Source organism: Rhinolophus hipposideros, assembly GCF_964194185.1.
Source record: "Rhinolophus hipposideros genome assembly, chromosome: 13".
NCBI classification, from domain to species: domain Eukaryota; kingdom Metazoa; phylum Chordata; class Mammalia; order Chiroptera; family Rhinolophidae; genus Rhinolophus; species Rhinolophus hipposideros.
In genome coordinates, this window is record NC_138059.1 from 70,634,317 (window position 1) to 70,658,967 (window position 24,651).

General features: G+C 49.2%; 2 protein-coding genes across 2 annotated transcripts in view; both read right to left on the reverse strand.

Annotated features, from left to right (window-relative positions):
• Positions 1-3,013: 3,013 nt before the first annotated feature.
• On the reverse strand, positions 3,014-7,195 carry HEY1 (hes related family bHLH transcription factor with YRPW motif 1). Its single transcript, XM_081070281.1, has 5 exons — positions 6,753-7,195; positions 6,431-6,506; positions 6,210-6,293; positions 5,850-5,931; positions 3,014-4,940 (listed from the first exon to the last, which is right to left on the reverse strand). The coding sequence occupies exons 1-5, from the start codon at positions 6,839-6,841 to the stop codon at positions 4,354-4,356; spliced, it is 918 nt and encodes a 305-aa protein (XP_080926407.1). The 5' UTR covers positions 6,842-7,195; the 3' UTR covers positions 3,014-4,353.
• Positions 7,196-7,940: 745 nt separating this feature from the next.
• MRPS28 (mitochondrial ribosomal protein S28) overlaps positions 7,941-24,651 on the reverse strand; it is a 157,877-nt gene continuing 141,166 nt past the window's right edge. Inside the window, exon 3 of the mRNA XM_081070284.1 lies at positions 7,941-8,097. Within this exon, the coding sequence (XP_080926410.1) occupies positions 8,085-8,097 (13 nt within the window). The 3' untranslated portion in view covers positions 7,941-8,084. The remainder of the gene's footprint in view (positions 8,098-24,651) is intronic.

Consider the following 24,651-nt stretch of genomic DNA (forward strand, 5'->3'; position numbering starts at 1 on the left):
GCTCTCCAGACAAGACAGCGTTTACCTCCTTTCTCTGGGACTCGAGGGCCTGGGGAAACAGCTGCCAAGGCTTGTCAGGACCTACCACCCGCGCCAAGAGGAAGGCCCAGGGTCGTTTCCTTCCTTCTTTCTCCCCGCTCCCTGCCCCCACCCCACAGCAGAACACTGAGGCGGCACTGAGAAGCCAGCCCCGCAGCCTGTCCAGATCAAGGCCAGCGTTATATTTCAAGTTGAGGTTCAAACAGCTTGTTCTTGGCTGGGACTTCTTACTTCCTGAAATCAGACGGCGCCGTTTGGGACGTCAGGGTGCTGAGTCACCAGCTAGCTGCACACTTGCTCTTTCAATGAAGACCACCAGGCTGAGCCCCCAACTTCCTCCAGGGTGAAGGGCACACTAGGACCATGCCGAGAGCCCCTTCGGAGGAGGTTCCTGTGACATGTCCAGGCTTAGAACAAAAAGAATGATTTCAGTGTCTCTCTCCTTGAGGTGATTTGGCAGCTTAGAAGTAATTACAAAAAGCCCTGCCCGTTGTCTTTACAGGGTACTCTGCTCCGTACCACCTCCAGCTGCCTAATTACTGCGTTGTTTATTTTAAGTTAGATGAGTGTTTATCCATTGAGCATATTCACAGGCCATGCACGACAAGGATATTAGAAACTTCTAGCCCTCGGGGAGCCTTTGGGATTGCAGCCCTAGGAGCTGAGACATGGCTGCTGCCCAAGGCCCAGGCTTACTGGCAGTCAGGTTTTGGCAAAGTAGTTACCAACCTAAACAAATGGGACAGTCTTGCATACACATCTAAAATTGGAGATGCTCTTGAGAACTTGAAAGATCTAGCAACACTGGACCAAAATTCCTACGTAGAAACAACTGGCCTTCAGACAGACGGTGCTGGAACGCGTGCTCCCTGGGTGGGCACCCCCTGGCCCGACCCATCCCAGTGCATTCCTCCCCGTTGGTGCCTGCTCCCATGAGGATGCAGGCCCCCATGTAGTCCAACCCGCTTTCCATGAGGAAAGTGGGTCTAGAGAATTATCAATGACTCGCCCAAGGTCACTCAATTAGGTAAAAGCTGAGCAGGAACCAGAATTCGGGTCCTCTTCTCAATACAGCCCCGTTCCCCTCGGAGCTCCAGTGGTGAAAGAAATGAGGCCACATTTGAAGCAGTGTCTCAGATGACGTTGGCTCTGAAGTCCTTTTAATTATAAGTCATCACCGGCAACTAATGAAAGGCATCAAAGCTGTGATACTGGTATAGCCCAGAAGGGCTAGGGAAAAGAACTCGGAGATACATTTCCTGAGGGGTTTTAAATATAAGTCATCTATATTTAAAACGTCATGATTTTAGTGAGTAGCAGAATGGGGCAAAGCAAGCCTGAATCAAAATCGCACCCTAATTTCACTATACTGAATAAATTAGACGTGGTATTTCTTGGATTTTACTTTTAGAGGTGTTTTTAAATGCAATAATTCTGCCCATCTACCTTTAAGTCACGGTAACACATATAATGAAAATGAGTGGCTAATTATTGAGGCCTTCAGTTACTTATGACCAGTGATGCATACGGTAAATTTATAAATTTATCTTCAAAACGTTGGTAGAAGTATTACAAACATAGGTATAATTTTAAAGCATGCCAGCACTGATGACGCCGACAATTTTTTTCTTACCGGATCATCACGTCATAATAGAAATGAGAGTTTTCTTACATTTTTTTTTCCCTATATGCCACTGGCTTATCGTCATAACGCCATCCTGTTTTCCCGGGAGGTCCAACCCCACCTGCACCATCTCCACAAACCTGTCACCTCAAAAGGCGTTAAAAAGAAACCAAGTACTTCTTGGTAAAACTACTACGTAATCTTGAAAATGACCCTGCACACACCCTCCCCCCAAAAACCCCAAAAAACAAAAACGTACTGACTAGATCAGGATATAGACATCATTGATGTGACAAGTGAAACATGCCACATGCTTCACTCCTTCCTCACCACTTGAGCAGCCATCGAAACCTGGGTACCAGGCAGAGAATCTAAGAGCGTAAGACAATGCGGCTCGTAGCGCTGTAATGGCATCTAAAATCGCAGTGACTAAAATTAAACTGGCATTTGGCAGAAATTGTCATAACACTTTGCATCACAGCACTATGACAGACAGAAAGCATGTGCGTGGCATAGGATGTGCTCAGAACAGAGCTGTGCCTTACAAGAGGGACCCATATCTGAGGCCACACAGAAAACGGTTGAGTGGGAGTATCCGAAACCCACAGTCACAAAAAACGCTGCAGTCTCCGTTCCCTTCAAAGGGACCCAGAAGTCACCGCTCCAGGTCCATGCTCAAACTTCTCTTCACCTTCCTGTCTTCGTTTTCTAATCAGAGGGGAAAGGAGGAGCTCAGTGGTTGGGCAAAGAAAAGTAAGGCTCTACTTTGTTACCTGCCAGAGTGGGTTTCCTCCCTCTCTTCCCTGCCACCCTCAGGATCAAGGCAAACTCCTTCTGAGCGAGGACAGGACACTCCTTAATTGCAGGATGACTTTTAAGGCAACAGGAAGGCACGCCTCTCCCTGGGGCCCAGATGACTGCCTCTGTTCTGGCAGCGTTTTGTCCCGAAACATACCTCGGCCTCCTCACTACATAGCTCAGGAGTCAAATGCCATTAAAGGGTTAAACAAATGCCTTGGGAACAAGACAAGGCTCCTGGAGCTGTGCAGGTGGGGAATTACAGTCTGCCACTGCTCATCATGCCACAGATTCCGAGGTCTCAGAGAGAGCAACTCTTGGCTCTTCTTGTTTTGCCATTAAAAAAGAAAGACATTTTCTGTTCTCTCAGCACAGAACTGAGTACACAGAAGATACTCTCAGCAAACATTTGTCGAACGGGTCAACAGTTCTGTGAGATTTCATCAGAGTTCTTTTGCACCTTGTCACTCCAGCCTGATGTTGAGATGTTTAGGGCCAGATCATCTGACATAACAGCTAAAGGGCTATGTCCCCACAGGCCGAAGCTCTGCCCTGTGATGAAGACCCTTTATTCAATAGCACAGATTGGCACAGTTTAGAATTCCACCAATAATGAAATTGTTACACAGAAGAAAACTGATGATCGGGCAAAATGAAAATGAGAGAAAATCGATCTTTTCTTAGCCAAGAGAGGAAAAGGCCAACGTATGTAAGACGTAAGCAGAATAGTCGGTTCCTTCTTTTTTATTTAGTCACAACACATCGGTACAAGAGAGGTCAAACCCAGTTCAGCGGAGGTCGTTTAAGCTACACCTGCTAAAGGAATAAACCTGTAAAGTGATGCTTTCATAGGCCGAATCAAATGGAATAAACGAAAAAGAAGGCGGCAAAGCCCTTGGATAATATCTCAATAGTCACATTTCCACGCACCGAAAAGGGAAACGCAACACAAAAATTTCCAGTGAAAAGAAAAATATGGCAGAGGGAAGAATTAGGTTGTATTTTTAAGAGGTTCTACTGGACCAGCCAACTGACCACTCGCCCCCCCCTTATCCGTGTTAACATTTGTGAACTTGAGATCTGTGAGAGTAAAGATGCGCTGCATTGCGTGGGGCTGGTAAGTGCAGGCATTCTACAATCTCTTCAGTCTCCTCCCAGCCACCTGGGGACCTAAGGTACAAGTAAGTGCTCTCTCCTAAGTCAGCCAGAACTGGGAGTCCTGGCAGATGACAGCAGTTGGCCACAGGAACGCAGGCCCCTGACAATTTGTCCATTCACCCCACTGCTGTAGGAGGCAGACACTTAACTAGTCTTCTTTCTTGGATAAAGCTAATCGTCTGATTTGTCAACGCTTTGTTCAGGAATATAAAATTCAATAGAGCCCCCCCCCCCCAAAATATTATTTGTACAACACCTTAATTGTCAAAATATTAACAAATAGCATCATGTTAACATTGAACATAGTGTTTTGGAAAATTAATTCTAAAAACAGACTGTCACTATACAAGGAGAAAAACAGCTCCCAAATACTAAATGTTAGAATTCCCAAAACTGAAGGCAAAACTGGTATCATTCTCGGACAGATAGGTTTGTTTACACAGTAAATTAGGCACAGTACAAACCTATCACCAAATGTTGTTTTATACTATTTCAGTTTAATGTTTGGAACAAAATTTAACAACTAGTTATTAAAACCTGCTAATACATGACATTAAAAAAATTAAAAAAAAGAAAAAGTAAACCAACAAACCTTTAGTCTTTCGACAAAATGTATCTAAAATTGTACCTTTTTCCTTTTTATATTACTGACGACTTTAAGGTGATGTTGGCAACAGCCCAGCTCAGCTGGGATTTTAAGCTTTCCCCTCCCCTCATTCTACAGCATCGGTTCTTTAAAAAGCTCCAATCTCTGTCCCCCACGGTCTATAGGGCTTGCCAAGGTTTGCGGCCTGCGTGGGTGCCGAAGGGCTCAGTGCATTGGGAGAGAGTAAGTGGAAGGAGCCGAAAGAGAAGGGGAAGGCCGACAAGGAGGCCACCGAGGAGAGCAGCGGCGGCGACAGTTTGGAAGCGGAGGTGACCACGGGGAGCACCGGTCCAAGGCCGCCGCTAGGGGGCGCTCGCAGGGCGGGAGCCTCGGGATGTGCGCTGGCCAACCTGCCCTGGTGGTGCGGGTCCGTGGGCGAGGCCGCCGAGCTAGCGTTCCCGTGGGCGTTCTGGGGCAGCAGCAGCGGGTGCGCCACGTGCGGGTGATGTCCGAAGGCGCTCCCCCAGGGAATGTGTCCGAGGCCCGCGGCGTGCGCGCCGCTCGCCGCTTCCCGCTGGGAGGCGTAGTTGTTAAGATGGGACACCAGGCGAACTCGCAGGGGGTCGGAGGCGGCTAGTCCCTCAATGATGCTCAGGTAACGGGCCACTTCCGCCAGGCATTCCCGGAACCCCAGACTCCGATAGTCCATGGCCAGAGCGTGCGCGTCAAAGTAGCCTGAGGCGGAGAACAAAAGAAAAACCTCTGACCTCTGCTCACGGCCCACATGTCTTCAACCCCAAAGGCAGCCCTTCCTGGCAAATACCTGCATCCTTAAAAAACGGCATTCACGGGCTCTCCTGAGAGTCCAGCTATTTGGGGAGTTGACCAAAATCTTTGCATTAATCAACAGAAGTATGTGTTCCCTAATGCAAGTTCAAAGCCCAATTAGAAGCCGCGGAGCAGAAAGTGGAATTATACCCTCGCAACAGATGAAACTATGTTCGTTCTTTTAATGTTTTCCCTCAACAACAACAAAAAAATACATCAAGGGCAGAGAAACCACAGAGCAGTGAAATTCATTAGACACACAGATGTAAGTTATCGTCATGCAGTTTTTAGGCATTTGGTCCCGAGGACAGCATTTTCCGGCTGGAGACAGACACACAGACCTTGGCCCCCCACTTGTTGGGTTTTCTCTGCTTAACCACAACAGGTTTCTTTTCTCAAGTCATGTGGCAGCTCTTTTTTATTTTTATAATCCTGTATATGAAATTAAGACCATATACTTTAAAAAAAAAAAAGCTTTATTCTCAAAATGGCAATACACAAATGTGGTGAGAGCTACCTGATCTTAATCAGGGCTGTCACAACTCTAGGGCACCTCACACAGGGCAGGTATTTTCCAAAAGAAGGTGCATTAGCTCAGTTTGCAGAGGGTTGGGGGGATGAAGTCACCGGAGAAAAACCTCTGTGCACTTGAAAATGCACTGACAGGCCGAGGCACACACCGCCGACACAGGTCTCTCCCCACCCCCACAGCACACAGTAAAAACAAGACAGCGACTGCACCCATCCTGGCCTGCGGAGGCTCGCTGCGCCCCAACACTCAGGGCGCCACACAGGGGACCAGAGAGATGTATGTACCTTTCCCTCCCGCAGTATGCAGCATTTTCAGGTGGTCCACCGTCATCTGCAGGATCTCGGCTTTTTCTAGCTTAGCAGATCCCTGCAGAAGGGAACGGCAAAAGATTCATTTGGCACCAACTGCCTGGCCTTGGGGAACGAGTGAAACTCTAGATGCACGTTTCTACGTCGTGCATCGTAACAGTACAGACTAAAACAAAACGAGGTTTCTTCGCAAAACGTGTGGACATCTGTGTAGGAATTCATCTCCGCACAAGCGACACAGTTATTTTCCAAGACACGGATGGGGTGCAGATGAATGAGGGCAAGGATGCCGGTGTGGACAGCTACCCTGGGACTTCTACCTACTTTCTCCATTACCTGCTTCTCAAAAGCACTGGGTACCAGCCTCCTCAGCTCAGACAAACTGTTATTGATCCGGTCTCGCCGACGCTTCTCAATGATCTGCAGGAAGCAGGCAAAACAAAGGAGAAAATTTCCATGACGCCTCTAGATCCCAAAGTGAAGAAAGGTGGTTCTTTCCGTTAATTTTAAAAAAGAAAAAAAAAAAAAAAACAAAAACCTAGTATAAAAAAACTCACGCCTCTCCGTCTTTTCCTGGCCAGGATCTGGGAAGACGTAGTTGGGGACATGGAACCTAGGGCCGAACTCAAGTTTCTGAATGATGGGGGGGGAAACAAAACAAAACAGACATCGCCGTAAGGGGGGGTGGGGGGAGGTGGCATGGGGTCACCCCCACGCTCTGGCCGCACTCAGATTGTTTTGGCAACTCGGGCTTCAAAGCGCCTCGGGGGGTCCGTCACCCCGGCGCGGCCGGCCCGCAGAGGTCAGCGCGGGGCACCGGCGCCCGGGCCCCGGCCGCTGTCACCGAGGACCGCCCGCCCGCGCCCGCCGCCCACTCACCCATTCTCGTCCGCACTCTCCTTCTCCACCTCGATGGTCTCGTCCAGCTCGCTGTCCGAGGAGCTGTACTCGGGGTGGGCTCGCTTCATGCTGGCTGCGCGAGGGCTCCGGGGAGGGCGGACGCGGCGGGCAGGGAGGAGTTAAGCGCGGCGGCGGCGACGCTCCGCGCGGCTGCTCGCGTTCCGCACACACTGATCCGGCTCCCGCTCTGCCTCCGGTTAAAACTCAACCATCCCTTTCCCACGCTGCGCCCCTTCCCAGGGCCCTGGGGAGGGCGGGGGAGCGGGCGGAGGGGCGGGGCGCCGGCTCCCGGGCAACGGCCTCCCCTCGGCCAATCCGGCTGCTCGCGCCGCTGATTGGCAGCCGCTCAGGGGCGGGCGCGGGCGAGGCGGAGGGCCCAGGCGAGCCCCGCGCCTGCCCCTGCCCCTGCCCCGCGGCGGTGCGGCGGCTCCGCAGAGGCTCAGCCGGCCGCCACCGAGGGGAAGGAGGCGGCGCGGGCGGCGGCGGGCCGGCGGGGAGGCCAGGCGGGGACACCAGGCGGGGACAGCAGGCGGGGACAGCAGCGCGCCGGCGGCCGCGGCCCCGCCCCGCCCCGCGCACCCCGATTGGCCTGGCCGCGCGCCAGGGCCGCGCCTGCAGCGCCGCCGCTGAGCCGCACGCGCCGCGGGCCGTGGGAAAGTGCCGGCGCCGCGGCCGCCAGCCAATCGGGCGGCTGGCGGCGGCGACGGCGGCCGCGCTGGCGGCTGGCGGCGGCGCTGGGCGTCCGCATGAATGGAAAAGAATGGGCGGCCGCTGCCGGGCCCCCCGTGTGAACCTGTAATCGGAGCCCGGGCGCCGGGCGGCCCCGGAAGCCGCCGCCCTGCGCCGCGGTGAAGCCCGGAGGCCGGAGGCGCGCGGGCTGGCGGGGCCGGGCCCGACGTGCAGGACGCCCCCCGTGGCCGCCTGCGCTGGGGCCGGGGCGCAGCGGGGCCGGGGCGCAGCCACGGGGAATGCTCTTTTCGGTTTCCGGGGCCACGTCCCCACTGGCTGCCCGTCTGGCTTCCCAGCCTCCAGGATGGAGTGAACTGCCCCGGGCATCTGATTTCCCGGGAAGTGGAGCGCTTGCTTTCTCGGCTGACTGGGGGGGAAGAAGGCCCCAGGGGATATGCATGATGTTGTTTTGTTTGTTTTAGTTTTTCAGGCGTCGGCGGCCAGATCCTCGGCGGGCGACAGGCTGGCGGGGCCGGGCGTTGCGTGCGAGGCCTCCCTCGCTGCGGGAATGCACGCCTCTGACCCGGAGATAACACGCGTCTCCCAGCTCTGGCCTCGTGCTGCTGTGACGTGTATTGGGTGCTAGGTGACGTCCCTAAGAAGACAGGTTAAAAAGAAAAACAGTTGTCGATGTCAGCCCGAGTCCTGATCCGAGGGTTTGTAGCAGCAGCCGGAAAGGTGGTTTTAAGCTGGAAAACGCAAGCTGCTCCATCCTCACGGAGGAGCAGAGCGATTCGCGGTCCTCTGAGGGCCCCTGTTGTGGCTGCCGACCTTGCAGTCTGTCAGGGAGGGAACGCTGGATACATATTCTTGAGGATGACACGAATTTTCTCATGCAAATAGCTTCTCCGTGTCTGTCCCTCAATTGTGGATCTCAGTGCCATCTTCACACGTTTTGGAAGCTGCACACTGAGTGGCCGGCCTGAGCCCACTATGTATGTTTGATTCCGAGCCCCTCTGCACACGTCATGACAGGTCCTGGCTCCCAAAGAAGGTCTTCGCACTTCACATTCACCTCCAGCCCCTCAGCCCTCGCTCTGGCCTCCTCTGCTCCCCCGCGTCAGCTGAGTGGGGGAGTTATAATGACAAAACTAGAAGTCAGCCTCCCATGCTCCTTTCCAACACTCCTCAGTCAATACATCACTGTCACCTGCCTCTTCCCTCCCAGAACCTGATGGTCCAGGCATAGGAAACCACCACCCACTCCTCTCTACCTTCCAGAAGTGCCTCTGACAGTCAGTTTCCTCTTCCACGTGACAGGCCACCTGCCCCAGAAATCAGTATGTCCACTACCCCTCTGTGATTTGGTAAATTTTCCCAGATTCTCTACGATGAGTCAGCCTTTTCTGCTCTGGCCCATTTCTGCTTCCCTGCAGAAGCACAGACAAGCACAGATAGGTGGATAAGAGGAAGGACAAAGTAGGGCTGAGGATTCCTGGCTCCACACTGACACCTAAACAAAATGTTTCTCCCACAGTCAATACTGTTCTGTCAAAGACTAGGTCTGCATTAAACTTTTACACTTTTCAACTCTGACTCTTATCCATCCATCCAACAAGTCATTTTCAAATGTCACAGATTAAATAAGATCGACTACTAAATCATTTTACACAGTACTTGGCTATTAGAAACACTTAATATACAGCAGCTGTCATTATTAACTATTAATGTACCTGATTGACCAATGAGTGAGTAAACAGCAGTAGGCTACCGCTCGGTTTTCTTCGGATACCCTGTCACACATCCAATGAGGCTCAAAGGAGGGTTACATAATTATCTATTATCATAATTGGACATATTCACAACAGTGTCTCTAGAAAGTAATACCCCTTTAAGATGATGAAAAAGGACCGGTGCTTCTTAAAAGCACTAAATAATTCTGAGAGCTAAAACATAAGCATCTGCTATTCATTATTAATGAAGGTTGTGCTTTTTGAGTCTTTTATGTAGGAAACCCCCAGAGCAGGCTGTGCTGTAAATATGTGTCTAAATAAGTAACGTGCTTTCGGAGTTGAGAGAGGGCACTTTCATGGGAACATACCAAGTCAGTGAGGTAGAGTCGCCCAAAACTGGCACACCAGAATTCTGACTAAGTGCCAGTTTCCCTCTGGTCTTCATGCTTGCTGCTTTCCCTACATACTATCCCTGACACCAGATTGCCTCGTGGCCTGTCATGCCATGCCATGCCAAAGTGCATTTCCCCTCCATGCTCCTCACTGAGGTCAGATGTAAGACGCCTGGGTTCATCCTGAAGGGTTGTTTAATTGGAAACCCAGTGGGCGCAGTATGGTATAGCGGGAGAAGATTCCAAGTCCCCTGCTTGGGTTTGTCACCCTTTCCTAGCTGTGTCACCTGGAGCCTCGGACCTCTCTTTCCTGAGCCTCAGCTTCTTCATCTGTAAAACAAGAACCCTTCAGCATTTGTGTTGTATTTGAAAGGCAGCTGAGACGAAACATTTTGTGAAATACTGTACAAATGTTATACCTGATGCTTATGAGTTACGATGATGATGATGATGATGGCAGTAACACAGGCGGCTTCATCCTGAGCTCAGCCAGGCCACCTAAGAGGACGCTTCTGTAGGTTTTGTTGATCCTTTCATTGAATTTCTTCACGATGGACCAAAAGATACGTAAAATGCCAAAGTGCATTTCACAGAACAATAATCTCTCAAGATTCTCTCTAGACAAAAGCATCTGTTTCCAAATACACTTGGGAAATGGAGAGCTCAGGGCGCAGGAGACATGACCGGCTCTGAGAAGTAGCATGCATGCAGAGGTGGGTCTTTCTGCAGCCCCCACCCCACCCATGCATGCATACTGACCACCAAAGGTGCCCTGAGGGTACAGGGAAAGGCACCAGGGGGTGGTGGGGGGTGGGGCAAGGAGCCATCTTGAGGAGGGCCAGGCAGTGATGACCTTGGCCCAGAACGTAAGTGAGACACTGTCTAGGAGTGGCTGAGAACCTGGAGAGGGGCCATGGTCCCCCAGGCAGGAAGGGCTCAGAGTCTGTAATTTGAGTATGAATGTGACCCTGTTTGTACTTAGGCTAGGGGCGCCAGGCAGCATTCCAGGTACAAGAGGAAGAAAGAAGTGAACGGTGTTTGGATATCATTCCTGCTATGGACTGAATTGTGTTCCCTCAAAATTCATCTGTTGAAGCCCCAACCTCCAGTGTGATGGTATTTGGGGATGGGGCCTTCAGGTTTAGATAAGGGTGGGGCTCTCATGAGGAGATTGGGGCCCTTACAAGAAGAGACACCAGAAAGTAGTCTGTCTCTCTGCTGAGTGAGGCAGCCAGAAAGAGAGCTCTCACCAGAACCTGACCCTGCTGGCACCCACCTCAGACTTCGGCCTCCAGAACTGTGAGAAAATTCATGCGTGTTGTTTAAGTCACCCAGTCTGTGGTATTTTGTTATGGCAGCCTGAGCTGACTAAGACAATTCCTATTTCAAAACTTATAGAATGTTAGTAAATCTTTGTAAGAAGGCATTTCTGTTATAGATGTGTTCTATTTCATAGCTTTTAAAATACATTTTACTTGTCAGGAATTGAAAGAGCTAAACTAAAGATTTTTACAAACTTTTCCCACTTAAAAGGTGCCATTTATACAACCGCAAAGATATGTTTTTATTTTTCAATAACTTTTCTTGTTCAAATCCCTTATCAATTATACATTAATGAAACAGGGCAAGCTTCTTTCCAAATGAATGGCAAAGGGCTTGGTATTTCTGGTTAGCACGACCGTTTACCAGGAACGTGGGGTTTCAGTCTGGAGTCTTCCTTTCTGCCCCCTCTCCTTTCTGAGCTACTCATCAAATGACAATGAAATGAAGAGACGGTTGGTCTCTGCTACAGATTTTCACCGTAGAGAACTGGCACATGACACAGACAAAACCAGGATCCCTCTTTTTAGGCCTCTACTGTGTGTACCCATGACACCCAATACCCAGAATTCAGCTTTCCTCGCGCCAGCCTTGTAACTGTGAAGAACCTCCCAAGTGCCGGCAGATCGCCCATCCTCCCTGAAGGTACACTTGGGAACACAACGCCCGTGCTCAGATCTTAACAGAATGCACTTAAAAAGAGCAGTTTATTAACAAGTCTTCGGATTTAGTCATAAGATCCCCTCAAAACGCGCACGCACGCACACATACAGACTTTGCTTCACAGTTAAGCATTAAGAGTTTTCGACACAAGGCACCCTATTATGGACTATAAATATTCTTCCTTCTTGATTTGGACACTCTTAGGCCCACAGCACTGAACTGTGGGGATGCACTAAAAAGCTTAGAGAAGACTAAACAAGAGTATGTCACCATGTCACCTTTGTCCGCATTTTTTCTCTGATTTTCCTTTGTAATAAGACCAACAGATAAGGAATCCACAAGACCATCTATGCTGTTCTCTAGGAGGAATTCTCATATTGCTCCTTCCATGTGCTTATTCAGGGAACCTGGTCCCTAGGACCCACATTTTTTAAGTGTAAGCCAGAGAGTAAGAGTATGATGACAGATGGTGAGTGAAGAAAGAATTGCACCGGATCAGACACTTCAATGCATTGTGTCACAAGCAACTCGCTGCCTTTATTCGTTCTACCTGTATTTGTGGCATTCATGGAGTTGGGAGAGGGAACAGGAGAGTGTGTGGTGGGTGAGCCATGGCGGGGAGAAGAGGGCCTCGAGGATAAGGAAACGGTGGGAGAGGGATGAGCCAGTGAAAAAGGATTACGTGCCATGAGGAAAAAGCAAGTGGAACAGGGTTAGACAACCTCGTTGGCTTCAGCACAGAAGGGGAAGACTGCAACTGCTCATTACACATAGTTGAGGGGATACAAAAACAATGGACACTAGGAGAAAAGTCCTAGAGTTCGCTGGGAATCTGCTACGAATGAACGTGGATTATGGCTACAGCTTCAGGGAGGGAAAGAAAAAGGGAAAGAACACTGAGCAACGCTTGTCATGCCATTAGATGGAGAAAATACTGTCTGGCCAGGTAGTGGGTTCTCGGATTGCTTGCTCTAGAACCATGGTTCTCAGCTTTTAGCATGCCTCAGAGTAACCTCAGGACAAGGTGATGCTTCTGCTATTCCAAGGATCACACTATGAGGAGCTCTGCTCTAGAAGGCCACATGTCTTTGCCAGTAGAGAACCTTGGCTCTAACAGAGAACAGTTCAGGAGAAAACGGCGTTTGGCTTCAAGTGTGTCAGAAGACCATGAGGTTATACACAATACTCAGTTACGTACCTTTGACGTCAGCCAGAATCCTTCAATGATAAGGACTTCGCACTTTTGTAATTAATTCAGGATATATGTCAAATTCTGTAACGGAGCTATGTGAATTTGGGGATGGTTTTGTTGGTGGTGGTAATGGTTTGATGTTTGTTTTAAGAAAGTCACTGCCTGCTTGAAAAGCATGGACTCACAAAATAAGTTTCCCATGGGAAGGGCTCCACAGAGAAGAAAGGAAGCCATTGTTTCCTCCAAATGAAATGTTCAGGCCTCTGAAACCCAAATAAATTGAGCAAATAAAAGATAAAAGCATAAAGGGGACCATCCTTTCAATCTACAAAGACAAAATAATTAAAAACTAGGTGAACATTACATTGGTCATAACAGAACTTAATAATACATATTAATTACATAAGCCGAGAAACAGTTCCTCCAGGGTCTACTCCATGGTTTTGTATTGAACTAGAAGTCACCTTCTATGTATTCAAACTTCAGACCCTAGAACTATGCTGTTTAGACCAGTGGCACTCGAATTTTCACGGGCATCAGAATGACATGCAGGCTTAAGAAAACACAGGTTCTTGGGCTCCCCCGCCCCGGCCCCACCCACCCCACAGTGTCTGATCAGTGAATCTAGAGTGGGCTCAAGAATTTGCATTTCACGTAGATTCCCAGGAAATGCTGGTATCTGTTCAGGACCAAACTTTAGCAATTGCTGGTTTAGATCTATAGTTCACAACTTGACCACACATTAGAAAAATCTGAGGCGCTTTCTCTTAAAAATCCCAATTCTTAGACCACACCTCAAAACAATTACAGGCAGAATCTCTGGGAATGGAACTCAGGAATCGGGCTATTTTGGAAGTTCTCAGCGAGTCCAACGTGTAGCCAAAGTGAAGAACTTCTAGTTAGATCAGGGCTGTCAAATGTGAGCCGACATCAGGATCTCCCAGAGGACTTGTTAAAACACAGTGCTGGCCCCTCTATGGATTCAGGAAATCTGGGCTGGGCCCAAGCACATTTCAATCAAGTTTCCTGGTGACAGATGCTGCTGGCTCTGCAACCACACTTTGAGAACCATGGGCTAGACCAACCTGAACCCTGGCTGAACTTGGAATCTATTGGGGGACCAGCATAAGACACTGAAGTTAGCCTCTGCCCCCGCCCCAACTACCAACAAAAACTGGGCATTGGGATCTAAATCATTGGGGGAGGTGTGTGGTGTTAAGTATGCTTTTCGAACTCCCCAGGCGACTGTAAGTGCAGCCAGGACTGAGCAAAGGTGGGGATGCAGTGAATACATCTCAGGTTTGCTGCTCACCTGGTTGAACATGAGTTCCTCCAACTACAACATATTCCTGCTTTAATCATTATATGCAATGCATATCTTTGCTTAAGAAAAATACCACATTGAAATAAACGGAAGGTTATGGCAGTCATTTCTGAATTTGAGAAATAACTAGTTAAACCAGGAGGGGATTCTCCCCCCTTTCGTTGCTATAAATACAACTTACTGTCTGAATTTTTTTTTAATGTAACATGGTAACCCACCCCTTTGGTGATCTGCAGCTAGTCGTGTAAACAGAAACATTATAACTATTATTATAAAAGCAGTTTCCTATAAATGAGAATTTATGCTTATATCTAAATAAACTTGAAACCTGATCAAACACCCTGGCTCCAGGAAAATAACTTTGGGTTTGGACAACAGAAACCAGGGTAACGTTTTACTGCCAGTTAAAGTTTTTGAATATACAGGGTCATTTTTAATCACATAGTATGAGAATAACTTGTCTGCTACAGACAGTGGAAGCTGAGATTTGGGGATGGGGTGGGGTGGGCCTGGGGGAAAGTAGCAGACGGAGTCAGCTCTTAACTGGAGCTTTCTTGGCCAGCTGCATGATATCAGCCAGATACGTGTTTGTCGATAATTACTTTCTACCATAGTTTTCTCTGGAAACAGTGACACTATTGTGTTTTAGCAGCTAATTTTGTGAGCTTCCATTCATGACCCTTCTGGAATATAATATGCAAAGTCCAGTTCGTACACCCAGAAAGCCTTTAGAAATTTATCCCTGGAAAAGCTGAGATCCCACTTCACACTCACTACAGTGGCCATGACAAAGACAAACCATAGCAAGTATCAGCGAGGATCTGCAGAAAGGTAGACCCCCGTGCACTGCTGGTTGGGAACTTACTGCCCATTTCGAAGCGGTTTGTCAGTTTCCTTCAAAATTGAGCATAAACTGACCACACAAACGGGCGATTCTGCTCCTAGGTATTTCCCCAAGAGAAATGAAAACATGTTCACACAAAATCTTGCATGTGAATGTTGATAGCAGCATTATATATAATGCCAAAAAGTGGAAATGTCCATCAAATGTCCATCAACTGATGAAGAAACAAAATGTGTTACCAGACAATGCAATGGGATATTATTTAGCAATCAAAGGAGACTACTGATATGTTATGGATGAACCTTGAAAACATGCTCATTGAAAGACAGCAGTCACAAAAGATGACAGTATATGGTTCCACTTAGGTGAAATGTTTAGAATAAGCAAGTTTATAAGAGGAAAACGTTCTTCAATTGACTCTGGTGATGATGGCATTTATCTGCGCATACACTAAAAACTATGGAACATCCGCTTTAAATGGGGAGTTGCATGGTACGTGAATTACAGCTCAGTAAATCTATTATACATGGAATGAATGCAGCAGACTGGGAAATGTCAGAAGCACATTTCCATCCGCCTAATTCTGACATCACCTTGGACCAGACTCGGAGCGCATGCGCAGGGAGCTCCCACAGCTGGAGAGCGCGCGCGGGGCCAGGTCCTCGCCGTGTCTCCCGAGCTGTATGTGCCCGTGGCTGTCCCTGCAGCAGCCCCTTGCAGCCCCAGGCGGAAAGCTGGGCGACGACGAGTCCCGCCTAGCACACCACCGAGCGCGGTCCCGGGGCGCCCGGGCCTCACCGCAAAGGTCCCCGTGGCGGACGGGGCCTGTGCTCCCGCGGGGGCGGGTCCTTAAGCTGCCCCCTGGAGGATATCTGATGACTGTCTTTCTTCCCTCTCTTCCCCCACAAAGGGTAACCGACCTGCTTGCTGCGTGACCTGGCAAGAGCTGAGGTTCCCTGAGCACGTTTCCCCCCATTGTGTGCGGCCGCTCACACAAGGCAGAGTGTCGCCGGACTCAGGAGCAGGCCCGGGACAGGAGGCCGGGGCGCCCCGGACCGCTGGCCCCTCCCTGGCGGGCGGGCGGGGTGCGGTGGGGGAGGGGAGCTGTAACGCGCCGCGGCCCCGGTTCCCACGCTCCCGTTGTTGGCCGCTTAGTTTCCAATTCCCATCACGTGTGCTAATTAGTTAGCGATGCTGGCTGACGGGGAGGCGTGTGGCCAGCCCAGCAGCAGAAAGATCACTTCCTGGAGGGAGCCCGGCAGGCTGAATGCTCCTGGGGCTTCTTTCTTTCTCCTCCCCCAGGGCCTCCTCTGCCTCCTCGGAGGGTGGGAGTGGGAAGGGAAGGGGAAGAGATGCTGACTGTGGAGTAAATGCCACCCAATTGCAATAGCAACCAAAAAGCTGGGGTGGGGCGGGGGAAGTGGAAGGGGATGAGTCAGAGCAGGAAGAGGGGAAGACACAGGATTAAAGGAGAAATTTCCGTTAGACGTCTAATGTAAGACATGCTTTACAAAATTCCTTTCACAATTTCGTTCAGGGAGTCTTTTCCAGGAAAGGCATTATAGTGTGTTCATAAAATAAAATAAAAAAAAATGTTTTCACTCAGAATAAAACAAGCACGTGCAACAACAAGAAAGAAGTCAAATGTAGTAAGTGGTGACTTTTGAGTTAGTGACTCGTTGGGGGACGGGAGCTTCTGAGTTTTATGCACTTTGGTGCTAAGCTGTAAGGAGAGGGGTGCCGGGAGGTGTGAGACCACTGACAGAGGACAGTAGGGGGCTTGACAAGACACACAGCCCAATGGCCCAATGCAAAGCAAACGTGCTTTCTATGTTTCTTGCCTTTTCGCTGGGTTACAGACTTAGTAATGCTTCACTTCTCACAATGGAAGTCCCCACTTGGAAGATACAATATTATCCATACTCCACTATAAATAAGAAGGAAGCTGGCTTTTTGAAAGGACTTGCTGAATAACCTTGTATGCTCTAGCAACAGAGAAGTATCTGCGCTTTCCTTGATAAGTGACAGAGCAGTGGAGAAAGAAGATCCAGGGTCCCTGCCTCCAACGAGGATGTCCTGAGCCTCTCCTACGTGCCAGGCATTTGCCCAGGGCCGGCGATGGGGAGATGAGATGACCAGAACCTGTCTTTAACAGCTTACAACTCCAGTTGAGAAGACAGGTAAATGTGTAAACCAGTAATTAAGGATGACTCAATAGCGGGGCTCTGTTCTGGGGACTGAGGACCAGATGAGGGGCATCAGATCCAGGCAGAGGGATTTGGGAAGGCTTCCTGGACAAGGAATGATTGTCTGACACTTGAGTGACAAGTAACAAATGGCCAAGAGAAAAAGGGAGAAAGGACCTCTGTAAAGAGGTACCAGGCGGTGCAAGTGGCCCATGGGCCTGGACAGCATGTGGGGTGGGCACAGTTACAGCACAGGGATAGAGGGTGGGGGTCATGGAAAGTCTTGTTGAGGACTTTGGACTTTAACCTAAACACCATGAAAGATTGTAAGCAAAGGACTAAGCTCATCAGATTTGTCCTTTAGAAAGATAACTTGGGCTCTGACGGATGGAAGGGACACAAGCCAGAGGCAGGGAGAGGAGGTTGGGGACGAACCCCACGAGAGACTGAAACGAGGAGTGGGATAGAGACGATGGGCCAGGTTCAAGAGGTATTTAGCAGGTGGAACTGACAGAACGTGGGGACCCACCTTACTTTGCAACAAGCAATGAGGAGGAGTCTGGGACAATTTCGGGTTCCTGTCTTGTATACCTGGACGAATGATGTTGGGATTCACTGGGGCAGGCAACTCGGATGACAAAGAACAGGCTTGAATGGAGTGAGACGATGAGTTGAGTTTGGGCCACGTTGTATCAGAATGACAGTGGGGCATCAAAGCAGATGGATGTATGAATGTGGGACATAAATGGGACAGGATAGGTGAGACAGGGCTGGGAGAGGACGCAGAGACAGAAAGGCAGTGTGCTTTGCCTCTGACCCACAGGGGTCACTCACTCTGTGTGGCGTCCCTCTGCAAGCAGTTCCTCCTGAGTCCAAAAGGGACTCAGGAGAGAGGGCTGTACGATCCCACTTATGTGACGTATCAAAAGTAGTCACATTCATAGAAACAGAAAGTGGATGATGGTTGCCAGGGATCAAGGGGAGGGAAAAAAGGGAAGTTGTGTTCTAATGGGTACAGTTTCAGAATTGCAAGATGAATTTCTCTAGAGACCCGTTTCACAGCAATGTGAATATACTTACCACGACTGAACACTTAAAAATGGCTAAGATGGCAAATTTCATTATTATTTATTATTATTATTCATTATTATTTTTTCATTATTTTTTAAATCAAATTAATAAAAGGCTGAGGGTGCGGGGGGAACTTGGGAGGGAAGGAGATAACTCTACCAGCTTCCTCTGGCCTGAACTGGGATGAGTACTTTGCCTTCTGCTAATGCATTTTTGCCCAACCTTGGGGGGAAGGTTAAGCTGGAACTGATGGATTAGACAGCATGGATCAGGAGCCTTAAAAAATGTTTCTGCCCTTGGATCTACACATTCCACTGCCTAAAACCAATCCTAAATAAGAAACCAAAAACACTGGGGGAAAAGATGATTGAAAATATTAGATATAATTTTTACGTTGTGTTCAGTAATAGAAAAACAAATACTTAAACGTAGTCAAATACCATACAACTGTTATACATTTTTACAAAGAATTTACAGCAACATGGGAAATACTTATAAAGTTAAGCGAAACAAAATCCAGGACACAAAATTGTATTTATATTTTGACCACAACTATGTCAAACACAATCTCTACAGAGAATAAAAGCCTGGAGGAAAATACACTAAAATGTTTATAGTAGATATTTCTGGTTGGGGCCATAGGTGATTCTTTTCCCATTTACTTTTCTGTATTTTCCAAATTCCACATTAAGCATATATTATTTTATAATGGGAAAAATAACCTATACAAATTCTTTCTCCTCAATTTTTCTACAAAATTTTCCACCACTCCTTTGACTTCAGAAGAGGTGACTGGCATTCAGCTCAAAGCTGCAGCAGATTATTACATAAGAGATTTATAAGTGTGTCAAAAGCCAAAGGGAAGGAGAAGCTCTCTTTTAGTAAACGCTTAGAAAGCCTTTGAAAATTCCTCTAATATTCAAACATATCTGTTTCTCTTTGCTGCCCTTGTGTGGGAAAGATGAAGCAGGAAATCTTAGCATCAGGAAGTGATGGCGAACATTTTAGCTGATTATAAGTGCTACAAAGGCAAATTAAGACCTTCCCTTTAATTGGATGTAATCAGTTAAATGCGATAGTGGGCCACCTGTGGCCGGGAGGGAGTTGGGGAGCTCCGCCAAACCACGGCCCCACCTCCCCCACACCTACTAGCCCACACCCCCTGTCCTCTCTCCCCCCCACCCCCGCCCCCAGACCACAGCTTTGGTGTAGAGCATTCTCAGGTCAGCTGGGATGGGCTTTTTGATTCCATATCAAGTTACACAGGCTGTGTCACAAAGACATATTCAATTGAAAGCTGAGTGTATGGTTTGGTTTCCAATGTCTTGATAAAGGGAACAAAGTATAGAATTTTTAAAATAATTTCAAAATCATCAACAACTAAGCCAGTAAAGAGCACTTCCTATGTGCCAGGGCCCTTGCTAAGCATTTCACATATAATGAACTTGCTAACAGGCCTGCGAAGGAGAGTCTATTAGTATCATCATAATCATCCCCACTTTGCAGATGAGGAAACTGAGGCACAGAGTGAGACTGACTCAAGGTCGCACAGCTTCTAGTGGTAGGGCTGGGACCTGAACGCTGACAGTTTGACTCCATCTCTCGCTCAGGTTATGCTTTATCAGTTAATTGGGAATTCCAAACAATCATAGGCCAGAGCTTGCGTGGGGCAAATGTCTGTAGTACACTCCGCCCTCTGCATGGTAGCGTAACCATTGCAGAGGCCGCCTTTGGGAGGTGAAAGGCCCATCAGTGATTGAATCAGCAAACCTAAAATTACCAAGAGATGACAAACGTCACACTTCACTCACACACCATGGCCTTTGAGCATAATGCTGAGGTGATTTTATAAGGAACATGCACAAGTCCCTACTTTGGAAGCAGAAAAATGTCCTCACGTGGTCCTGCCACCATGTGGCAGGACCGTCTTTCCCACAGCTAGGAGAGCACATGGGCTAGCAGCGGAAGTGCCTCCTTAAAGAGTGGGCAGCTTCTTGGGTCCATACCCTTTGTAGCTAAGGATGTCAACAACAATTCGTACGTTTTAAATTGCGCGGGGTTCTCAGTAGCATGATGACATCTCACACCATCCCGCTCTGTCCCACCAGAAACGCATCCTCGTCCAGTGTCTTCACGCTGTAGACGCTACCCCCTGGTCATCAGTCAGTGAGTGTCCGACTTGGTTATCAGATCGACTGTCCGGGTATCCCACTGCAGGTGTTCCAGCACCCTCCTTTTACTTCATAATGCCACATTCACACGGCTTTTATTGCAGCATACTGTTATAACCGTTCTATTTTATTATTCGTCACTGCTGTCAATCTCTTACTGTGCCCATTTTATAAATTTAACTTTATCATAGGTATGTACATAGGAAAAAACGTAGTATATATGTAAGGTTTGGTACCATCTGTGGTTTCAGGCGTCCACTGGGGTCTTGGAATGTGTCCCCACAGATAAGGGGGGCTGCTATATATATATATATATCCTAGCCAATCTCCTACATATGTTGCAAACATCATGTCTTCACCAACAGAAAGAGCTAAACATGATAATAAGGTTCCGAATAGTCTTAATGTTCTAAAAGCCTAGCCAGCATTTTAGGGGAAAAAACAAAAACAAAAACAAAACTAAACTTCAGGAATGGAAATGCTATAGAGGAAATTCCACGAGTTGTTATAACCTTGAGACGATAGGTGAATGGCTGCCTAAAGACACCCATGGCTGACTGGAAGTAAAAATCAGCCAAATAACTGCACAACTGAGAGCAGATGCCTTTGGGATTTCTCCAAAGCCTCATCTTTCTCATAACCTAGATGTCACTGTACCCCTCTATCCAAGGTCACCTCTGCTCAGCCCTGTGCTGTCAGAGAGCTGAGTCTTGCTCCAGTCTGTCATCTCTGCCTATCTTTGGAGTTCTCCAGGGGACCCCACGCCAGAATCCACACCAGGGCCCGTTTCCCTGCCACCACTCCCGTCAGGCACCACGGCTGCCACATGGCATGGCAGTACATGCCCAAAGCTCGTCACCAAGGAGCTATTGCCATCTCTGAGGACAATCAGTAGAGGAGTGCAGAGTGGTCTGTCTGGCTCTTGTCAACTGCCCTTGAACCATATAAAGGAAAACCTTCAAGGCAAAGGCCGCTCAGGAAAGGGTCCACTCCAACACGTGCCTTATCATTTGTTTGTCCCTCATTGCTTTTCTAAGTACTCACAACATGCCAGGCCCCGGCTGGCACTCGATACACATCAGTGAATGAAAAGATCTCATGCCCGCCTGGGTCCCAGGGCCACAGTGAGATGGGTCTTTGCACTCAAGTTCAAGCTTCCTCATTAGCGAGGGACCCAGACCTCGTGTTTCCTCACTCTGGACCTCAGGGCATCTCTTGTGTAACAACAGTCCCCGTCACACTAGAAGTGCTCATGTGTCTTGGCACTGACTGTCTAGTGACACACTGACCACAGATTTCCCTTTAGCCGGACTCCAGTCCTGCGAGCCCCAGGCCAAGCTCTAAACAAGCGAGAAAACAGCTAACGCCTTTTGATTCCGATTATGTGTCTGACGAAAGGAGCTACGCGTATGGGGGGAGGGCTTCATTTTCCCCACGCCCCAGCTCTATTAGTGTTTTGGAGGACAACGGGAAGATACTGACGTTTTCTGGGAAGGACTTGAAAACATCACTGGACTAAATTCACATTTCTCAGGCAAACACGGGTAACAACCCGTAACTAAGTGATAACAAAGACCGTTCTGTCAGAGTCAGAATCAATGAGCTTTTGCCGCATTTCTGTTTTGAGGGTAGCGATGCCAGTGGCTCGCTGAGGGTGAGGGACTGGCAGTGGTGACTTCTCACTCAGTGTCCCGACCCCTCACTCAGCGTGGCCGGGGGCCCGGGGTTCACAGGTCAGGCTGCCTGGAGCAGCACTCAAGACACCAACACCCTCCGCAGACTCCAAGCCCTGAGGTGCCGGCATCACAGGGTGCAGCTGTGACCCCACTTTCACCTGGAACTCACTCGTCAACAGCCACCTGGGGCAGCGCTTTCAAAACTGATGGTCACAGCCCACTCACTTCCACGGGTTACGACCCACATTTTTTAAAAAGAAAGAAAAGAACAGAGTTCAGTAGAAGATAGCAGAGGACACTGGACACAGTGGGTCAGCACTGTTTTCTGAACCTTTAGTTTGGGTAGGAAGGTAAATCGGAGACGCATTGTTATTGTGGGCTGCGTCCTAGCGTCAGGACGTTTTTACCGAGGAGCTTGGTCAGTGCAGACCAAGAGAGGCCAAGGGCTGTTCTCAGTCGTTCTTAGGCCTCCCTTTCTCCACTGTGCTATTTTTCAACTCTGCTTTTCAGTGCTGACGAATAAACGGTTGCTTCAAGTCTTTCTCTTGCATTCTTATTCCCCAAAGCTACCCACACCCAGCTGGGGTCTTATCTGCCTAAAAGAGGTGATCTTAGGATATGCACTGCTTCTGAAGATGGGAGAGCCGGGGGGAACAAGGATCATTCAGAAATTTCCAAAGATGTTACAGAACTTAAACTGGTGACACACACACACACACACACACACACACACACACACACACACCACCCTTTTTGTGGTCAAGGTAGCCAAAAGTAGAATGTTTTCAGGACTGGCCTCAGACTCATCAGAGTCCCATGCACCACGGCTCCCTCCAGTTCTAAGCTTCTAAAGCCCTGCCTGTTTGCAAAGGCCCTCGGTGGCCGGCGAGCCAGACCGATCACACGATCCCGCAGCGTGTGCGGTGGCTGAAACAGACCCACTCCGGTGACTCGGCTGCGGCCCGTGGAGTAATCCTCCCTGAGCTGACGCCTGACACGGTGAGAAGCAGCACTTCCCCGCCCAGCTGCTTCAGCATTTCACGAGCCTGACAAGGAGCATTACGTCTGACCTAAACCTCACCTGTTGCAATGTGACTCCACTCATTCACTCGCTCTGTCAGACGGTCAACAGATCTTTTCCGAGCCGCTGCAATGGGCTCCGCATTGCACGAGGCTGCAGAGTCTGGGGTACAGGCACTCACAGCCCAGACACAGGGACCGCACACTCCTAAATCTCAAAGCCAGGCCACTAGAACACAACAGGCTCCAGTGCACAGGGAGGGGACAAAACGGGTGGCCTCAGGGAGGGGGCTGTGCTGGTGAGGGCTGAAGCTGTGGACGTGGAGATGGACAACGGCTGGTATCTTCCTCCTAAGAGTGTTTGGCCCTGAACTCCTCCTCTGTGAAGTCTCAGTTCAATGTTCTCCATTAGTTTTTCTCTCTATACCCAACTTGTAACCCTTTCATCAATTGAAGTCGATGCCTTCTCTCTCTCTCTCTAATGCCGTAAGCGCTAGGAAAGTAGACTTTGTTTTGGTCCCTGCTCTATCTTCAGCGTCGGGTACAGTGCCTGGCGGTAAATACTTGTTCAATAAATATATGTACCCATTTTGCCTGCGCTTCATTAGGCTGACGTGGGGGCTGGGCTCATGTGTTAAATGAGCTCCTGTTACGAACAACGAAACGGACGTCGCACTCCGGCCCACTGCAGTGCCTCCAGCCCCGCCAGGTCTCTCGTGCTGATTTCTGAGAGTTCCCGAGACGCCCTCACTGGGCTCAGGAACAAGATGCCGAGATGTGGAGGCTACACCAGAGGCCTCCCCAAGCGGAAGAGGCTCTGTGCTCTTGGCCGCCCTCTCCGCACCAGAGCTGTGGCTGGGAGCCATGCCGAAGGGAAAAGAACAGCACTTCCTCCACAGTGTAACCTCTTTCACACAGGCACTGAAGCAACATGGCCCTGTGCTTTCTATCTGGAGGATCTGCGAGGAAAATACTGCTTCCCGTATTTCCTTACAGTATCTTGTTTCCCCTGCACCCAGACGTGAGTCCGTGAGGAGCTCCTTGGGAGATACGGGCAGTATTCAGACTCTCTTCTCTCTGTGGATGATTGAGACATTGGTACTGCACTTGTTGGCCCAGCTCTCCCTTAGGGGGAGAGATGCCCATGAGGCTATTCAGTGTCCCCTGCAAAAGGGACTTCTCTGGTAGCCCATGGTCGTTACCAAGCACATCTGGATTCCAGCCGTGACCACGGTCAAGCCTGAGAGCCACCACTAAATCCCTTCTTTCCCATGGAAACTTGGGCTGGCACTGAAATTTCTCATGAGCTGAGCAGGCCTGTGTATATGTCATTCATATCTTACATAACATTCTAGAGCTTGTGGATGGCCAGGTCCAGACAGCATGGCCAGTGGGGGAACGCTGGCCATGCTAAGTGGGAGGACACTTAGCTTCTCTCTAACCCACGGACGTGCTGCTGTTTGAGTTGTGACAAAGGCAAATGGGAGAGAGAGTGTGGACCTCACAGAAGATACCATCAGTCCTGTCAATACACCTGCAGGGAACAGACCCACTATTATTCCTCAGATCAGAAGGACAGCTCACTCAGCAGTGTCTGGATGGAATGCCAGCAAGCTG

What these genes read in the sequence shown, in the direction of transcription:
- HEY1 (XM_081070281.1), bottom strand. Translation starts at nt 6,841, where the DNA reads ATGAAGCGAGCCCACCCCGAGTACAGCTCCTCGGACAGCGAGCTGGAC. An exon ending in CCAGGAAAAGACGGAGAGGC is followed by an intron (nt 6,294 to 6,430) that starts GTGAGTTTTTTT and finishes TGCTTCCTGCAG; the next exon opens with ATCATTGAGAAGCGTCGGCG. An exon ending in GCATACTGCGGGAGGGAAAG is followed by an intron (nt 4,941 to 5,849) that starts GTACATACATCT and finishes TCTCCGCCTCAG; the next exon opens with GCTACTTTGACGCGCACGCT.